The 17,794-nt window shown below is 39.7% G+C and overlaps 2 protein-coding genes and 3 pseudogenes across 5 annotated transcripts; 4 read left to right on the top strand and 1 right to left on the bottom strand.

Annotated features, from left to right (window-relative positions):
* Positions 1-2,213: 2,213 nt before the first annotated feature.
* GCG54_00003841 (uncharacterized protein) lies at positions 2,214-2,384 on the bottom strand (the record flags this gene model as incomplete). The annotated part of the gene is made up of 1 exon (XM_045403902.1): positions 2,214-2,384. A coding segment is annotated over one exon (171 nt), but the record flags the coding sequence as incomplete, so codon positions are not given.
* Positions 2,385-8,211: 5,827 nt separating this feature from the next.
* Positions 8,212-8,503, top strand: GCG54_00003840 (uncharacterized protein; the record flags this gene model as incomplete). The annotated part of the gene is made up of 2 exons (XM_045403901.1): positions 8,212-8,321; positions 8,350-8,503. The coding sequence occupies 2 exons, from the start codon at positions 8,212-8,214 to the stop codon at positions 8,501-8,503; spliced, it is 264 nt and encodes an 87-aa protein (XP_045261533.1).
* A 286-nt stretch (positions 8,504-8,789) lies between these two features.
* Positions 8,790-9,004, top strand: GCG54_00003839 (annotated as a pseudogene). Its single transcript has one exon. A coding segment is annotated over exon 1 (215 nt).
* A 1,015-nt stretch (positions 9,005-10,019) lies between these two features.
* On the top strand, positions 10,020-10,747 carry GCG54_00003838 (annotated as a pseudogene). The gene is made up of 3 exons: positions 10,020-10,254; positions 10,373-10,462; positions 10,543-10,747. Coding segments are annotated over exons 1-3 (530 nt in total).
* A 245-nt stretch (positions 10,748-10,992) lies between these two features.
* On the top strand, positions 10,993-11,264 carry GCG54_00003837 (annotated as a pseudogene). The gene has a single exon. A coding segment is annotated over exon 1 (272 nt).
* The last annotated feature ends 6,530 nt before the right edge of the window (positions 11,265-17,794 follow it).

Below are 17,794 nucleotides of genomic sequence, written 5' to 3'. Positions count from 1 at the left end.
TTTTTATCTAACTAGCTGAAGGCCTGTATTTGTGCAGTGAGTTCTTGTTCTAGTATAGAGATATTAGCCTAGTTAAGAACTCTCTATGTGGGCGTGAGGGTCTTAATTGGTGTGACTGGGTTATACTTATGAAGAAGGTAGAAAGGGGAGTAGCTAGTTAACGCTTAAATAGTTGTTTGGTCTGTAAAGAGCGTAGTATGAAGGTAGGGTTAAAAGTTACGGCTAGTATCCTTAAGCTAGGTTAATAGGGTATAGGTGATAGGCTGGTGACCTTTCTCGATAGTTCTATTAGCGTGAGGATTATAAGCTGCTGTGACTTGCTGGCGAAGGGTGTATTTCTTGTTGAAAGTAATGATGTGACCTTTATTCTCTAGTCCTCTATCTATAACTAGCGTTCTGTATAACCTATAGCGATAGATAATATCTTCCTAGATGAATTTGGTAATGAGCTTTAAATTAGCTTGCGGTATCTATCTTACTTCAACCTATCCTATTAGGAGGTCTCTAGCTTTAACTATATTATACCTACCTACCTTCTGAATATCTAGGGCTACTCTTGCGAATAGGAGTCTAGTAGGCGTTGTGAAGGAGTGTATGTCGTCAATCTGGCGTGCCCTATATAGTTAATAGTCTAGGTATGTTGAGATTGCGTTTATAATAGATTTGTAGAGGCCTGGCTAGAAGTAGTTGTTAGCGAGCCTTTTGAATATAGTATTGCGTCCCCTGTGGCTACTCTTAATATGAGCGCGTGTAATGAGATGGTTTCTCTCAGTAGTACTGTTGATAATGTGTTGTGGTGTTGGCTTGTGAACGCTTGGGCGTGTGAATAAGAACTTGTTGCGAAGAGTGTAGCTGATAGCTTTCGCTTGCTATTGCTTGTATTGGTTTGTAGGAATGCTTGGTGGGCGGCGGAGAGTACTGAGGAAGTATGCAATCTGTTGAGACTCTGTTGACTAGGTCTGTAAATCACTTAATACTGATGGTGGCATCGTGAGGAGGGTGTCCTGTTTATTGTTGTTGTCGCTAGTAGTTATAGCTGTAACGTCTGCAGCAGCCTAGGCATCTCTGTGGTCCTAAGCCTTATTGAAGAAGGAATGCGTTTGTGTATCTGTAAAGAAGATCTGTTGGTCGATTTAGTTATTGATTTCTCCTTCTGCTTCTTCGTCTTGTTTGTTTGAAGGCCTGCTGGGCTTCCTGGAGAGGCTATTGGCGGCAGTGTTCTGTGCGCTTGGTATGTGTTGGATTTTAAAGTTAAATATGCAGATCTATATAATCTATTGAATAATAAGAGCGCTGGGGAGATTAGAAGCTACGCTATTAATCTAGGCTATAAGCGTCTTTACATCTATCTTAATAACGAAATAGTAGCTAAAGAGATAGTTACATACTCATTTTAATACTTTTAGAAGGCCCTAAAGTTCCTTCTTTCCTGCGTTATAGTTAAGCTCCACCTCTACCTATAAGCCACTTTCGTATTGCGAAATGTGTCTCTTCCTATTAATGAATTGATTAAGTATAGCTCCCTATCCTATACTGCTGGTATTAACTGCTAGATAGATAATACCCCTATTAGGCTTATAGTTAAGTTTAATGAGAATTAGAGACGATATAAGCTTGCGTTTCAGCTTATCTATAGCCTTCTGTTGGTTAGGACCTTATACGAACTTGATATCCTTCCTTAGAAGCTCTGTGAGGGGTTTAGCGACGGTTGAAAAGTAAACTACCTATATTTAGTAGAATGAAGTGATTTTGAGGAAGGCGTGCAGTTCTGTGAGTCTTTTGCAGGCCTCCTATTTAGTTATCTTGATGATTTTTGACTGTTCTAGGCGTCGACTATTGGTGCTGTATATGTATCTGATGATGGCTATAGCGGTTTGAGCCTACTGGGACTTGTCTGCTGAGACTAAGCACTCTGCTAACTTGAGGTTAAGCAGCACTTTGTTAATATTCTGGATATACTTAAGGATGAATTTCTATATTCCTAGGTAACTAAGTACTTCTTTGTTATTATACTGCGTTGTAGGGCTTTTGATAGTAATGTCGTTGAGGAAGGCTTTGTAATAGTGAGGGATTAGGTTGTATAGGATCCTTGTTATTACCTTTATGAACTGGGTAATGGAGTTGGTAGCGCCTTGTGGTAAAGTGTATATGCGTAGCAATCTGATTAGCGTGGCGAACGTCGTAAGGTCTTAGCTCTTCACATCTAGTGGGACTTAGTTATACCTTAAGAAGAAGTTAAGCAGAGAGAGAAGCTGGTATATGGCGAAGTCTTCTGAAAACTTGTCTCCTGCTGGAGGTAAGGCTGCGTTTTGAAGTGTGACTCTGTTGATCTGGGTAGCTGAATTGATTAAGCGTATTTTTCTATCCTTCTTCCTTATGAGGAAGAAGGGGTTCTAGTATAATATGTAACTTTCCTCTAGAATACCCTTCTGTAGGCAGTCTTTAAGTATTTGAATGACTTCAACTTTAAGTGCTTTTAGGATTAGTATGCTTTAAGCTTGCTATGCTTTATGTAGAATAGTTTAAATAGACTGTGGTAGGGCTACTAATAGGTGGATGGATCTATAATGGGGGAATTCTCACGCTATAGCTATCTCCCTGTTCTTTTAGACTTACATAAGTAGGGCTTTCTCTTAGTTAGTTAAGTGTAGTATAATGCTGAGTAGCTTATCTAGTTGTTTTTAAGTAAGGTGCTCTCCTATTAGAATATTAGAGAACTTAGGTGTGATTAAGTCTGTAAAGGGGTCTTTAGTATATGTCTTAAGCTTTTCTTAGACCTTAGCTTATGCTTTAAGCTTCTACTTAGGGTCTCCTTCTGGGATAGTACTATCTGATAGTGTATTATTAATAGGGTGGATCTTCCTATCCTTAGTCTTATATATAGTATTAACTTTAACTGTGTTAGGAGGGTTCTAACCTCTATCTAAAGCTTTATAGAGGAGTGTTGTTCTTGCCTTTATGATAGCTTTACTTAGAAGGTTCTTACCTTATTAAGAGTGATGGAAAACTTGAGCCTTCTCCTAGGTGAGTCTAATGCCTTACTTGTTGTTAGATTTAGAAACAGCTACTAGTTTATAGACCTTAGTTAGCAAGAGCTATTCTAGAAGCTTAGGGCTGGACTTAAACTTAGCAAGAGCTACTTCATATAGAACCCTTTCCTAATGTTTATCCTACTTAGATCTGTCTGTGGAGCTAAGATAGTAAGTAGTATGTTAAGCTTTTTAGACTATCTGAGAGGCTTTAATAGCATCTGCTGTAGCGAAGTCTTTATATAAAAGGGCTTTGCAGTAGAGCATAGTGTGTTCTATAGTTCTGAACTACGTAGTGATACTGTTTTGAGGAAACGAAATGTTTACTAGGTTACTACCCTATCAACTTAAAAGCTATTTATAGGACTTCTCCAGCCTGTTAAAGAATATAGTGTTGTTTAGCGCCTTTGCTGCACTTAGGATCCCCTCAGTTACAGCTAGTATGTTGAGGCTGGCTTCATGTGCCTCCTCTGCTTGTGATGAGGCTTTTTTCCTTTTTGGACTTGCTTTGGATCTGTAATAGTCTGTTGGCGTCCTCTGGTTCTTGTAGGTGTAGTTTAGGCTGTAGTTCCTAAGTTTAGTAAGTTTGGTGGTTATGGAAACGACCTTAGGGGTAATAGCTTACTAGATTAATATCTCGAGAATTTGCTAGAAGAGCTTGCTTTTGTGGTTGAAGGCGCCCTTAATTTTATCTCTATCTTTAAGTTCAGCTTATACTACTATATCTAAGGATAACTATTTGATATTAAGCGTCTGAATATCTTCCTAGCTGCTAGTCTTATAATCCTCCTCTATAGTAGGATTTAGGGCTCTGTCTATTCCTAATTCTGATGAGCTAGCTGCTGCGCTGGGTGTAGCAGTGGCGGCCTCTAGTTTCCCTCCTCCTTGGGAATATGGCGGGAACTCTGAATCTTGTTGAATACGTCTAGGTTAGGGATAACGCGGGGAAGGAGGGCTGTGGACTAGTTAGTGAAGAAACTGAGGGTATACTTTAATAGGTGCTAGGTAGTGTAGTAGTGAAAATTGCTGTTAATCTATTTATCTGTATAGCTGAGCTCTATCTTGGTACGATAGATAAAAGGGCTGCTAAGGATTAGGCTTTTTGAGGTTTTGCTAGATGGGCTGATGAAGAAACCTACGTTAGGTATATAGTGGCTGCTAATGTATATGTCCTCTATAATGGTGCCTATGAACTGTAGTTCTGATGTGATGTCTGTGAAGCCTCTGATTGTGACTAGGGTTGGTGTGACTCTGCTTTGAAGTCTATTGAGGTTGATGTAGTCTTTAGATATAACGTTCACTGTGGAGCTGGTGTTGATGATTCCTGACTGTTCCTTAGCTAGGTGGTGTCTGATTTGAATAGCTACCTAGAAGTGAGGCATAATGAAGTCGCGCGCGGTGACTATACGCCCTCTACTGGAGCAGGGCGCAACTTTAGGTTGGGGTTACTAGGAGTTTTTTGCAGCTAAGACCTTAATATTAGTTGGTCTAAAGCCTTATGGCGTTGAGATATCTGCTATGTTCATATTGATGTAGTAGCTTCCTCTAATAGGTTATAGCTCTTCTACTGGTGTATTGGTGCTGCCCTTTGTAGATCTAAGATTGCTATTCTCGGGCTGCTGTAGGTTGGCTTTGTGTTCCTTGTCCTATTTCCTTATAAGTTCCCTGATGCTTGCTTCTTGGCCTTTAACTTGCGCGTGAGTATTAGCTAAAGCTGGGTTGGTAGCAACTGCGTTACTGCTATATGCTTGGTCCTGGTATCGCTCTATATATGCTGTTGCGTACTGGAACTTGAGCTGTCTGTATTCTGGCCAGTTGTCTAAGAGAAACTGTTCTGGCAGAGTGATGTTGCCTGTCTGCTTTTTGCTATGAAGGGCTGCAGCTTGAGAGCGGGTTTCTTCTGAGTCTGAGAAGAGGGTTGTTTAGCGTAGCTCCCCGGTCTCCTCGCGGCGAGCGGGTCCTTGCGGCCGAGGTTGCGAAGGGACCTATATAATTATTTTGTCTTTAACTACTTCCTCAACTTAGGCACCTCTTGTGGGCGTGGCGCCTTGTTGAGTTGAGATTTGGTCTGTAAAGTGAACCTTCCTTGCTGAGGAGTTGCTATATGGGGTATGTTGGAAGTTGTTGTTCTTTATTCTGGTAATAGTGTTGACCTCTACTGGCTCCTCGTCTCTTATGTGGTTAATGTTAACTGTGTGGCTGTGTGCGTACCTGATGTTGATGTAATTGATGGCAGTTATTGATGCTTGTCGTCTAGCCTCCTCTTGTTCTCTCTGGGCCTTGTCCACTGCGACTGTGGCCTCCTGATGACAGATAGATGATTCCAGGCTGGGCATTTGCTCTAGGTAGTACTTGTTGTAGAATTGCTTTGCTGCTGCCTCTAGCTGGGGGTATGCTTTGCTTTAGAGGATGTAGGCCTAAATAGTTGCTAGGTTAGGTATTAAGTTCTTCCGTCCTTTATTGATAATGCCATCCTAAACGATATTATAATTGGCATGAGAGCTAATATGCTATCCCCTTAGGTAGTATGCCACCCTAGCGTTCCTTGACTTGTCTGTAATGTTGTATTTGGCTGCGTGGTGTCTGTTTATTCTACAGGAGTAGTAATCTCTGATCCTGGGTATGTTGTACTGCGTCTGGTTTATAGTGGTTGAGCTTATAAATTGGCTGGCCTCTCTTTGCTGTTTATAACTCCCTTGCGCTGTAGATACTTAGTTTACATCTATAATATAACTGTTCTGTGCTAGTTTGAGCTGCTAGCTAATGTTTACGCTTAGCTTCTAAACGCTAGCTATAAGCGCCCTTATCTGTTCCTTAGTGTCTTTACTGTTAAGAGATATTTGGTGCATCTGCTCTTAAAGGGCGGCAACTTTATCTAAGTTTGCTGCTTTTAAGTTGCTGCGTTGCTGCTGAATGTGGGTAACTTGTGCAGGCTGGCTGATGGGTTTGATGAGACTAATGATTGAGGGAGGAGCGGTTACCTTTGTGGCCTTCTTTCTGCTGATATATACATAAGAGGTCTCTCTAGCTGCCTATTTGATAATTACGCGCTTAATGCTTAGCTAAAGCTTCTAGAGCAGGTCTATAACGTCATAAGAGAGAGCCTTTGCAGCAGCCTTAATAGCTCCCTTTGGCAGGCGCCTGTAAATAAGGCGAATAAGATCTTAGTCTTAATACCTTAGGAGTTCCCTCATAGTGGCCTTATAGCATAAGCCCTTAATACAATTAAAGAGGGCTGTAATGCTAATAGTGTTTGTCTTAGAGAGGGGGGGCTTATCCTCGATTACTTAAAGCTCTTCGTTAGGGTCCTAATAGAAGCTTTTATCTATAATACTATACTAGTTAATAAGGGCAGCTTTAGCAGCTTCCTAATTATTAAGGTTTTTAACTAACGATTTAACACCTTACCTTAAGTTTTTGAGACTATAGAGGTAGACTTTTGTTAGCTTATCCTTATTAGTCTAATAGGCTTTGTGGGACTAGGAATTGTAAGTTTTGATGAAATCTATGATGTTGTTACTTGTGAATATAGGAGCGTTCTCGTTTAGGAAGGGATTTATTGTGATTGGCGTAGGATGTTGAAGGTGTGACTCCATTAGTTGCTTAATGATTTCTATTAACTAGTCTGTGGAAACAAAATAAGCGTTGCTGATAGGAGCTATAGGCTGCTGCTAGACTCTATAGGTATTATTGCTTGAAGTGTAGTAGGGATTAATACTGGGGGCTTATTCCTTGCCTTTATTAGCTCTAGCATGGAGGTAAGCATTATTGGTGGTGTAGTTAACCTTAGTGAGGTTGATGTTAGCAGCTTGGGCCTGTAAACTGGAGGGGCTGTTGAGTGAGCTGTCTTTAGAAGTTGGAGTTACCTTAGCTTGATCCTAGATATTCCTGAACGCTCCAGCTTGGATATTGAATATGTTGGCGGACTTACCTCTGGTGGTGAGGTTGTGGGGAGTTGGGATGTCTTCGCGCGACGTTTCCTTGGTTATCTTGGGCTGTGTCTTAGCTATGGTAGTTGTTAGTAATTGAGATAGTGAACATGTAGGTTGTTGTTTTTGAGTAATTGAAGGTGTTAGTCTTTCTGATCTTAAGTGTTGTTATTGCTTTTTCTGAAAACGTGATAAAGGAAAAGGAGATAAGAGAAAAGAGTGTAACTAGGTAGGTAGGCGTTATGCCTCTACTCCTACTGGTTTTAGGCCTGATTAGCTATACTGTTTTAGGTCTCTGCGGTTGACCTTATATTCTTTCTTCTAGGCCTCTGCTAGTTAATCTATTAGGGGTTGCGCAAACTGCTGACGGCTTTGCGGCAGATTTGTCCTGTTCTTCTGTGGTGAACTTATCAGTTCTTAGGGGCTGTCTCGTCTAAATATCGTGAGGCTTTATGTTCTTATTAGTTTAGAGGGCCTGTTAGGTAGATCTAGTCTAGCCTTAACAGCTTGTGATATTAAAGAGCAGTAAGGGTGAAAATAAATAAAAATCTAATACTCCCCACTATGTGGGCTATAATGCCTTTAGGGTCTTTTTTAAGGTCTTTTCGTATCCCTATATTCCTACTAGCAGAGTTGCGCTTAGCTGTTGCACTTCTCTGCTCGTTGCGAATTGGGTTTATAAATAACTACCTAACTCCTGTTGATATATCACATTTCTTGGTATTATGTAGCTGGTAATAATAGTTGTAGTTATTGTATATATCGTATCGATCTGTTTGCCTAGCATAAGAGTAAGCTCTTCTCTAGCGCCTCCTATAGGCGTCTAAAAGAAGAAAGAATCTGCCTCTGGGTACTATTGAAATGGTCGTAGGCCTAGCGGCTGAGAGCTATACGACGCAGCGGTGTATATGCGCCCTCGGGCGTGTATAGCTACTGTAGCTATATAACTCTATGGTTTTAAGGCCTACGATCTTAAAAGAAAAAGGAAAGGACTTCTTATCTACTTTATAGATNTAAAAGAAAAAGGAAAGGACTTCTTATCTACTTTATAGATCTAAAATAAAAAGAATAGGATCAAAAGCTTAAAAATCCGCTAAAAAATGAGTGAATTCTGCCTCTGATCTATGAGGATTGATGATGATGTCTGAGCTAACTTCTCGCCCCTTGAAGGGGGCTAGTAATCTGACCTCTAAACGCCGAAAACGCCGAAAAATCCAGTGGGCCCACCAAACCCCGTTCCATTACCAGTCCCTATGATTGATTGCGCCAAATCGAACCCCACAATCGACCTTAATTACGCGTTTCAGTGTGGCACATATCTCGAGTCCAGCGGCAACACACGAACGAGGCTACTCGTATCCAGGTGAAACCATTTTCTCACAGTAATCGAGTCAGCGCTCGCCAGTGCGTCGCTTCAAAGAGCTCATCATACTCTTAAGCAATACGAATAATGGATGGTCGATCAAGATACGGGTGCCGGGCGTGTACTACATAAACCTAAGCTCCGACTTTGATCTCTCGAACTGCATGTTCTGTGGTACATAGGACGACGGAACAAATCTAGATGATTTGAATTCGGACGCCATCTGAGATGAACTAAGATACAATTTAGATGCCCATTCCTCTGGGGCGTCGTAAAAGAATTATAATCCCTTAAAGTGACGAATCAGTTCAAAGATACGAAGGCGAAACTCTTCCCCAAAAGCCTTAATCGTCCGGGAAGGTCACGCCACATCATGTGCACACCCGCGAGCTGGCTGTATCCTGTTACGAAAAATCAGCAAACGCTTGAGGAGACGGAGCATCTTAGAGTAATGTACCCGAGCACACAATGTTAAAAGAAAATTCATTGACTGTATCTGAAGTACGCTACGGAGACCTAGTCGCCATAACAGGAACGCCGTCAGCAGTGGCACACCACGAGCTGGGCAAGAACTTCAGGGTCACACCCTTCAAAATATCTCCTGGTTTCACGAGCGGCGCGTGGTCCGATGTAAGATGTCGGCAACAAGGGAAACCCTCCAGGGTTTGGAGTTTAAGACTTGAGAAGCTGAAAAGTAATAAACATTAATGAGTTCAGCATAAAGATAATACGAGAACACGGTTGGAGGAACGAGATATCTGGTGCTTTGAGATGATCCAAGGTGGAGGGCTCAGTCAATATGCCCCACAAACTGCCCTCAACTCTCCGGGACCAGGACACGTCCGGGTTAGTTCTTACGGTAGCAATAATTAGCTGATGGGGAAAAGTTACTCAAGCAAGCTCAATCGTTAACAGCTGCGCTGGTTTCCAGAGACTGTAGACTTGGATCTCGTCAGTGCCGCTTAGTGCATTCTCATGCTTGTCTTGATGTGTATCTATAATTGCATCATGTTGAACGTAGTTACTCTGACTTCTCACACTTATTTCCTTCATGTGGGATAACAAGGCATCGCGCCGTCAAACTGAATGAGGAATGAGTTCATATCGGCACGTGTTCAAATATCACTCGTTGAAAAGCGGGAGATGATAGTCTCTCGCTGCGTTCGTTTCTCTTCGCTCAATGCTGAAAGCAAGCACTAAGTGTTTCTTTATTGACTATGACAATCCCTGCATCATGGCCACGGTGACGTGGAGTGATAAGTTCAGATTCGTACCAGACACAATGGGCTCCAATGCTTCGGAACCCACTCTTCACTTCTGGTACGAAAGGGCCGCCTGCCTTGGGTGGGTACAGGGGACGACTTCTAGAGGATCGAGAAACGCAAAAATCGCCGACAGGCAAATAATGCACATTCACGCAAAGCGCACCGCTGCCTTCATGAAGCAACCCAATCACGGGTCCCAGTTAAACGCTGGTACGAATGTTGTCTGTTGGGCCGTGATCAGGCTACATCCCGCCTTCAACTTTCTCATACGCCAAAACCTGTCACGATTGAAGCTTGATGCTTGGCAGATATCGAGTCTTCAAATGTGAACTTCCACGTTCTGACAATCAAATGAACGCGCAGCATGGACCACTGAATCCTTGCTGAGGGATTTCTCGCGCTCTTCTCAACATTAGTAGGCTGAAACATAGAGTGTTTTTGCCAATCCTGCGAGACCCTGCTTCATTCATCTTCCAACACAGCATTCAACAGGCTACCTCACGCTAAGCGATTATTTGGATGGCGTGTTATCTCACTTAAGAGAGGAGCGACAAGACATAAGTGGGACGTATCGCCAATCCATATCAACCACTTCTTAGAGCTGGACCTCTTCGCGGGGGCTGCCAGACGGCGTGTCGATCCAGCCTTCAACCTTTTAGAAGCACTAAGTGAGTTTACAACGCGCATTCTGCTCCCACCCTAGCTGACGTTGACGTCACAACGACAAGACTACGCCGAGGCCAAATGTCTTGCCTCTAAAACAATGATCCAGATAAGTTCAACCAGCTCAATTGAGAGGATCAGACCAACCTCTCAACGTTGCTATCAGAAAGCGCGAAACCTTTGCTAGTCATCTGCTGCGCACTGCGAAACACAGTTTGATTTAGACCCCTCATTGGTCTGTTGCTGGACGGACCTAAAGTACCTTTGACACTTTAGATGAGATGTTGCTTCAGCCGTGAACCGACTGGTCGACTGTAATTCGCTAGAGTTTTCCGCCACCGCAAAGCAAATTGAGATGAGATGGGTATATAGACTGATATCCTCAACTTCGACCCAGCGCATGATCCGGTGAACTCAGAAACGCGTCATCTTGTGTGTCGTCAGATTCGCAGCCAAACTCCTAACATCAAACGAGAAAATAGGGTCAAGTTCGAGGGCTAGAAGCTGAGGGGCTTGCACTTAGCGTTAGCGTCTAGGGCTTCAAATACAACGTTGCATTGTTTGGTGATTATCTGGGGAGCTGCAAATGTCTCGAACAAGCTCTCGACTTCCTATCAGTACCTCTATTTATATGAAACAAGGTCAGGCTGTTAGGCTGTAACTTATACGAATGGGAATTAGGGGGCTTGATGGGCAGTACTGATGGTTCCTTATCTCTGGATGGGTGATTGCGTATGGATAGAATGAGAGTCGCCCTTCAGTGGATTGAGAGCTTGGATGTCAACGCCCCATTTAGCCCCAGTTCGCGGGAGGAAGACTTGCCGCCGGGGGCTAAACGGACGACTCCTATAACAGGTCTACAGATCACAGCTTTCAAAGGATAACGAAGCTTGCTGAAGTTCTGGTCCGGTATGAAGCTCGAAATAATGTGGTAGAGTTTGTCATAGGATTGAACGCAGCGGGATTTACGCCGAATAAGGGGCACAATGACTTGGCGATATGGCTGAACGGTTAAGCCCAGAAAGGACAACAGAAGGACAGATGCCAAATGACTATTGAATGATTTTAAAACAACCAAGACATGGCCTCTTTGCACAGTCCTTGGCAAGGTCTCGGTCTCATCTGTTCAGATGCCCCACGCTGGCATTGCAGATTTTGCCGACGTCCCGGGGGAAAGTGACTTGGGCGCCCTTAAGGAAGGAAGGGAATCTCCGCGCATCCGCTGATATTAATGGAAACGTTTCATTCGTTGTGTATTGGAAGTAATGTTTGCCAGTCCCAGAGTGACTTTGTTCTTGTTTGAGACTTATGGAGGTTCGGGGTATTTTGAGTGAGACGGCTGATCTCATCCGCGGCAACAGGTGTTAGTGACCGGTAGTTAACGAGGTCCCAAGCCTTAAGGAATATGAGCTTTCAACGCAAAGCTGTCAATACATCCATAACCGTCGTCGAGGTGATAGTATGCTTCAACGCAACATCCCGGTGCTTCTTACTATTCACCAACTTATGCGTCTTACTGTCAGAAATAAAGAGCGTTCCGGAATTAGCCAAGTCAAAACAAGTCTCCGGAGGTAATTAGTGTTCAAGGGGTAACTCAGACTCCTATCATGCCTTCCGTGAATGCTCAAGCAAGTTTGGCCACATGCAATAAACGTAGGTGCTGGCGCAGATTCGGATGTTGGGCTAGGATGCGTTGATATCGGTTTGATATCGTAAATCGTCGACGTCACCCTTAACTTAATCGAGCAAGTTGCCTTTTGGGCTGGCTAGGTAGTCTTCGTTGCTGTTTTGATCGAATCCGGATCAATGTGAGTTGTGTCGCAAATTGCAGGGTTGCAACTTCATCCTCACCATCAGAAAGAACATGGAACTGTGAGCGGAACTGATACTGAGGCTGTACAGTTCAGCACATGAACCCACCCATGGACATAAACAGCTCTGCAGGTTATAATTCTCTTGAAAGTTAAGTGAGGTAAGATTTGGCCATCATTCATGATCGGTATACCTTCTGGTACTGCACGCGCTTGCAGCTCCATGCTGATACATCTCGAGATCGGTATTACAAACGGCCAATACATAATGAACTCAAAGCAGCACCAGTCTCGCATAATGACGCATCTACCTTCGAAAGAACGACATCCCATAAACCCATCGTTTCATTACTGCGCTGATTCAGGACCAAGGAATGACTAGCGAACAAGTAACTGATTTCCTTTTCCTGAACGAATCTAGGAAAGTCCCTAGCGGATGTGACTGCCTTCACATTGGTGCCATTCTTGGTGATAATTGAGAGTGTCCCATGGGTCTTTATAAAGATCGCGACCAGTGACACCAACGACACGTAGCACCGAGTTCCCAGTTAATTCATTCTCCCCCTGAAGACCTAGAATGCGGCGACAACGACTTATGGACTGGCTTAATAAGTCGGCCTACCACCTCGCCGGCCACGAAGGGAAGAGACCGACTTGACAAATTACGTTTCAGGAGGTTCCGTTGTCAGTTGCGTTCTTCTGACAATAGAATTTATGAGGCATACCACTCACACTTGAGGTGCAAGCTATCCAAGTCTCTGGCAAACACCATCAGGGAGTGTTTTACATGCTCCAAATCATATGAACGTCTACGTAATTGGCTTTTTAAGCTTGGTCGATCCGCATTGAATCAGGCTGGCTTTCTTATGGACTGAAGAATCTGTCTCATTATTCCCTGCATCATGTTCTTGTGCTCAAAAATGATGCTAATATCTTTATTCCTAGCCGCCATCTTTCTAAACATTAAGCTACGTGCTCCCGATAAAGTACACTATACTATAGATAGCTAGAGAAGCGGTGTCTCGGAAAGAAACGTCTATGTGTTCGCGTTACTGACACTGGGTTGATATCCACCTCAAGACTTGGTATATGCCATGACTTCTCTGAGACTTAGAAAACGCTTCCCAATAGAAGCTCCAAAAAAGAAACTGCGGTCTGTGTATCATGAAGATTACAGCACGATGAACTATTTTGTCGATTATGATTCCAACGAATTCAGTCTCAGTGAGACCTTTAGAATATTCGGCGCCTTGTACCCCGATCCGACCAGCAAGGAACGCTATTCGAGAGTGCATGCAACAAATCTGACACAACCGAGTGAATTTTCCTTGTGAATGTGAACATGGGAGCTCTCACTCACTGTTTTGATGTTGGACGAAAATAAGCCTTGAATCTATTGTCTTCCCACGGCGACCGACGCTCGAGCAACTGTGAAGTTCACGCTTTCGCTGCGGCCCACAAGGGTGATGTCTTCAGCCTCGTCGACAGCTAGTTCGAGGGGCTGCTGGCAGAGATATATAAGCCACATCCGCTGCCACTCGACGACACAGAGTAGTGTAACATCTGTTCATGAAGCCTGACACTTACGAAATTATTTCTCTGCGTGGAACTACAATATCTGTTTTCCAAAACGTCATGAACCTCACGAAGACATCCCTGCACGGTCTTAACGTAAGGCTGCCTGGGGGCGGCTGAACGTTCAGCAACAGCGATGCTCGAACGAACTCATCAAGGCTTCGGTTAAATTACCCGCACGGCACTCAAGTGAAGCAAGGTCGCTGACAAGCTTCTCCAACTCGTGGTAGAGTTCCACGCCTTCGATCAAATATGGTTTATCGACGTCGGTAATTCTCTCTCCGCCCAAAGGTTTTGGCTAAATCAGAGGGCTTTTCAACACGACAAATTTCTGGACGTCACACTGGTATTGCCAGACAGAAGCTAAGGGGCTGGGTATCTCCTTCATAGCGCCGACCTATTGGTAGCAAAGGCGCTATTCTGATGTGGGCGGCGTGGAGTTGCATGATGATTGGAACAACCTGATGACCTTCAATACCTTGTGTGGTCTCATCTCAGTGCTGACTTTTTCCTTTCAACTTCAAGAACCAGCCTGCTCACAGTAATTGAAATCCAGTCGCGGGGGTTGGACGAGGGCTCTAAGTGAGTCGGGACATGTATGCTCATACCAATCTCACTGATACAGAACATGATATCGATCTCTTGAAAGAAAGGGCACGCTCGTTAGCAAGATCCTTAGGGCTTGCCTTCCACAGCCAAGCCCACAAGTTTAAATATTCAGGCTGTCATTCTCCAGGATGTCCCTTAGCAGCCCCTAGGCTGACGTAGCAGTGCTCAGTAACTTTCAATTTCATCTGTATCAAATTGCAGCATACTTCTGCCCGTGATTTCATCGCGATTTCATCGCGAAGCATGTCACTGCCAGCAGACTACAGCTGGCTTAGCATGCAGGCAGAAGTATGCATACCTATCCACAGCCTTCTCTCCCGCATACTTCTAGCTAAGTAGTCACCAGCGAAGCCGCCGAAACCGCATGTATAGGGCAGTGCGTGAAGTGGCTTGATTAATCTAGCTACGAGCGCCGGGCGCGCCTAGCTATAAAGTGGTATAGCTGATCCCTTATATAAAGACGGGATTCAGGCTAAGGTTCAGGCCTTAAGCCTAAGCCTAGTTAACTACTATTTTATACCCCCCTTTTAGTTAATACCTCTTATACCCTATAAAGCTATTCCTATCCTAAAGTAGTAATTAGATTAATTATATAATTATTAGCTTTATTTCTAGCTATCTCCTTTATACTTTCCTTTTTATATTAACTTTATTATTTTATCTTACTTCTTAAAATACTTCTAATTTTTAATCCTTAGTTATATATTAATTATAATATAAAACCCTTATTAACTTTAAAGTAACTTTAATATAAATTTAAGTTATATAGTTTAGTAGTTTAGTTACTTCTAGATTATATAGATTTAGATTAAAAAAACTAGTAACTTAATTTTAAGGTTTTAAATTTAAATTAGATTTATAGTAATTAGGTTTAGTTAACTCCTTAATATTAGTTAAATAATATAGGTTTTATATTTTATAGTTAAGTTTAATACCTTAAAATAAGTAGAGTTTATAGATTTTTATAAAAGTTAGTTCTAAAATATATTAATATTTTATATAAACTTAATTAACTAGGATAATTATTAGAAGATATTATAAAGTTTAGTTCTCTTTTTATTTTTATTTTAATTTATACTTTTAAGATCTAATTAAAATTAAGTAAGTTAAACTTAGGCTTATATCTCTTTTAGTAGTTAGTATTATTATATTTTAATATAGATAAATATTAACTAAGATATTTAACTTAGTGATAAACTTATAACTTAGTAAAGTTAAAGTCTTTAATTACTTTTTAAACCTTTATTATTAAATAACTTCTTATATAGGAGACTTTTATAGTTAGCGATTTAACTATTAAAAAGAGCGAATTGAGGCGATTAAAATAATATAAAGTCTAATTATAAAAGTTAATTGGTTAGTAAGATATAAAGGAATGAAGTTATTATATATAAAAGAAATAAATAAGTATATTAAACTTAATTAAGATTAAGCCTTAAGATATTATCTTTAGATTAGGACTTATTATTAGTTATAAGTAGTTTAGATAAACTTAGTATTCTAATAAAGTTATAATACTTCTCTACTATTAGTAGTTTAGTAAAGCTATTAGTAACTATCTTATAGGTTAGGATATAATTAATCTTAAAGTCTTTATTATTAATATTATTAATAATCTAGTGATATTTAATTTTAATATAGCGTAGTTTAAGTAACTATTTACCTAATAGGTAATTATTAAGGGTATTTATAGAATTTATATATACTTAGAGGGGTAGTTAAATAGAGATANTAATAGATAATTATTAAAGGTATTTATAAAATCTATATATACTTAGAGGGGTAATTAAATAAAGATATTTATCCCTTTAAAGAGATCTATAATATATAGTAAAGCCTTCCCTCTAAGTATTAGATTTATCTACTTNATATAGTAGAGCTTTCCCTCTAGGTATTAGATTTATCTACTTAGCTTTATAAGTTAATATAGCTATAAATAATTATAGTGTTAATTTCTAGGTAATTAATATTTCTCTATATATAACTATATAGCTAGCTGTTAACTTATTTATTTTTTTATAGTTAGACTAGCTAGTGTTATAGAATACTAATAATTTAAGGTTATTAATAGAATAACTTAAACTACTAAGGTAGAGTATTAGTTATTATAAGCTATAGAGATATCTCTATATTAATCTTAGTAGTTTATTATACTTTTTAGAAGTATATTATTAATCTCTAGTAGTTCTACCTATAGGCATTATAATATCTAGTTATATATTATTTATAATTCACTATAATTTACTTAGATTACTTTAATATTTATATATCTTAGTAGGCGTTTTATATTATTTTATAATCTCTAGTAGCTAAGTATTACTAGAGGAGTAGGGAACTTAGTTATATCTAGTAATACCTTTCTCTATTAGTATATTATTAATATATTTAGCTTATAAGATCTAAAGTTATTTTATCTTTTAGTAATAAATAATCTTAAACTTAAGAAACTATTATACCTTACCTAAATCTTTAATCTAAAAGAAGTTATATAAGTTATTTTTAAAGTTATTAACTTACTTAATATTAGGTATAGTAATAAGTATATTATTAATATAAAGTAATATTATAACGCTATCCTTATTAATAAGAATATAGGGTTTTTTTAGGAGTAAATTAAACCCTAATTACTTAAGGATAGTAATAATTTATTTATACTAGAGAAGAAGGAATTCTCTTAGCTTATAGAGAGCTTTTTTTAATCTATAGAACTAGCTAAATCTATTATTAAACCTATAAGGTTAGGTAATAAAAATATTATAATCTCTTATAAAGGTATTTAGGAAGGTTATAACTATATTAATTTAGTAAAGTTTTAGATCTTTAAGTATTATAATTAGTAAAAAGACTTATAAAGTAATAAGATTAGTAATAGTAGTATAGACTATTTTATTATCCTTATCTTAAAAGTTACTATAGATCACCTATCTTACTCTAACTTTATTAAGTCTTTTATCTATAGTAACCTTTTTATTATATATCTATTTACTTAAGAGATATTTAAGGCTATCTAAAAGCTCTTTAAGCTATTAATATTCTATCCCTTATAAGCTATTAATTTAAGTCTTTATAGTATTAAAAATAGCTAATTTTAGAGGTCCTTCTTCTATTACCTCTTACTTCTTAAAGGTTATAAATAAATAAATCTCTAAACTAAAGACTTATAATAAGTTAGATACTAAGAAAGTAAAAGTAATTAGTTCTTAATCTATTTTATTATTAATTAAGTTAATCTTTATAACTTCTATCTTACTAAATTCCCTATTAAATTTCTTTATATTATATAGTACTTAGGTTTTAAATATTTAAGTTATTTAAGTAGAAGAAAAAGTAGTTACTTTTAGTAATCTTATAAGGATAGAGCCTCTATTACTACCCCTTAGTCTTCCCCTCTATCTTCTTTATATTAAGTAAGGAGTTTAGAGTAAAATACTAAGAGAGCTTTATTATTATAAAGTATCCTCTAGTAATTATTATTACTAAGGAGTAATAGGAGATCTCTACTCTAGAGGAGTAGTAAGAGAATATTACTCTAGAGGAATATATTAATTAT

This window comes from Colletotrichum gloeosporioides, assembly GCF_011800055.1.
Source record: "Colletotrichum gloeosporioides strain Lc1 chromosome Unknown consensus_64, whole genome shotgun sequence".
Taxonomy (NCBI): domain Eukaryota; kingdom Fungi; phylum Ascomycota; class Sordariomycetes; order Glomerellales; family Glomerellaceae; genus Colletotrichum; species Colletotrichum gloeosporioides.
The sequence above is the reverse complement of the archived record's forward strand: the minus strand, read 5'-3'. Positions and strand labels throughout refer to the sequence as shown.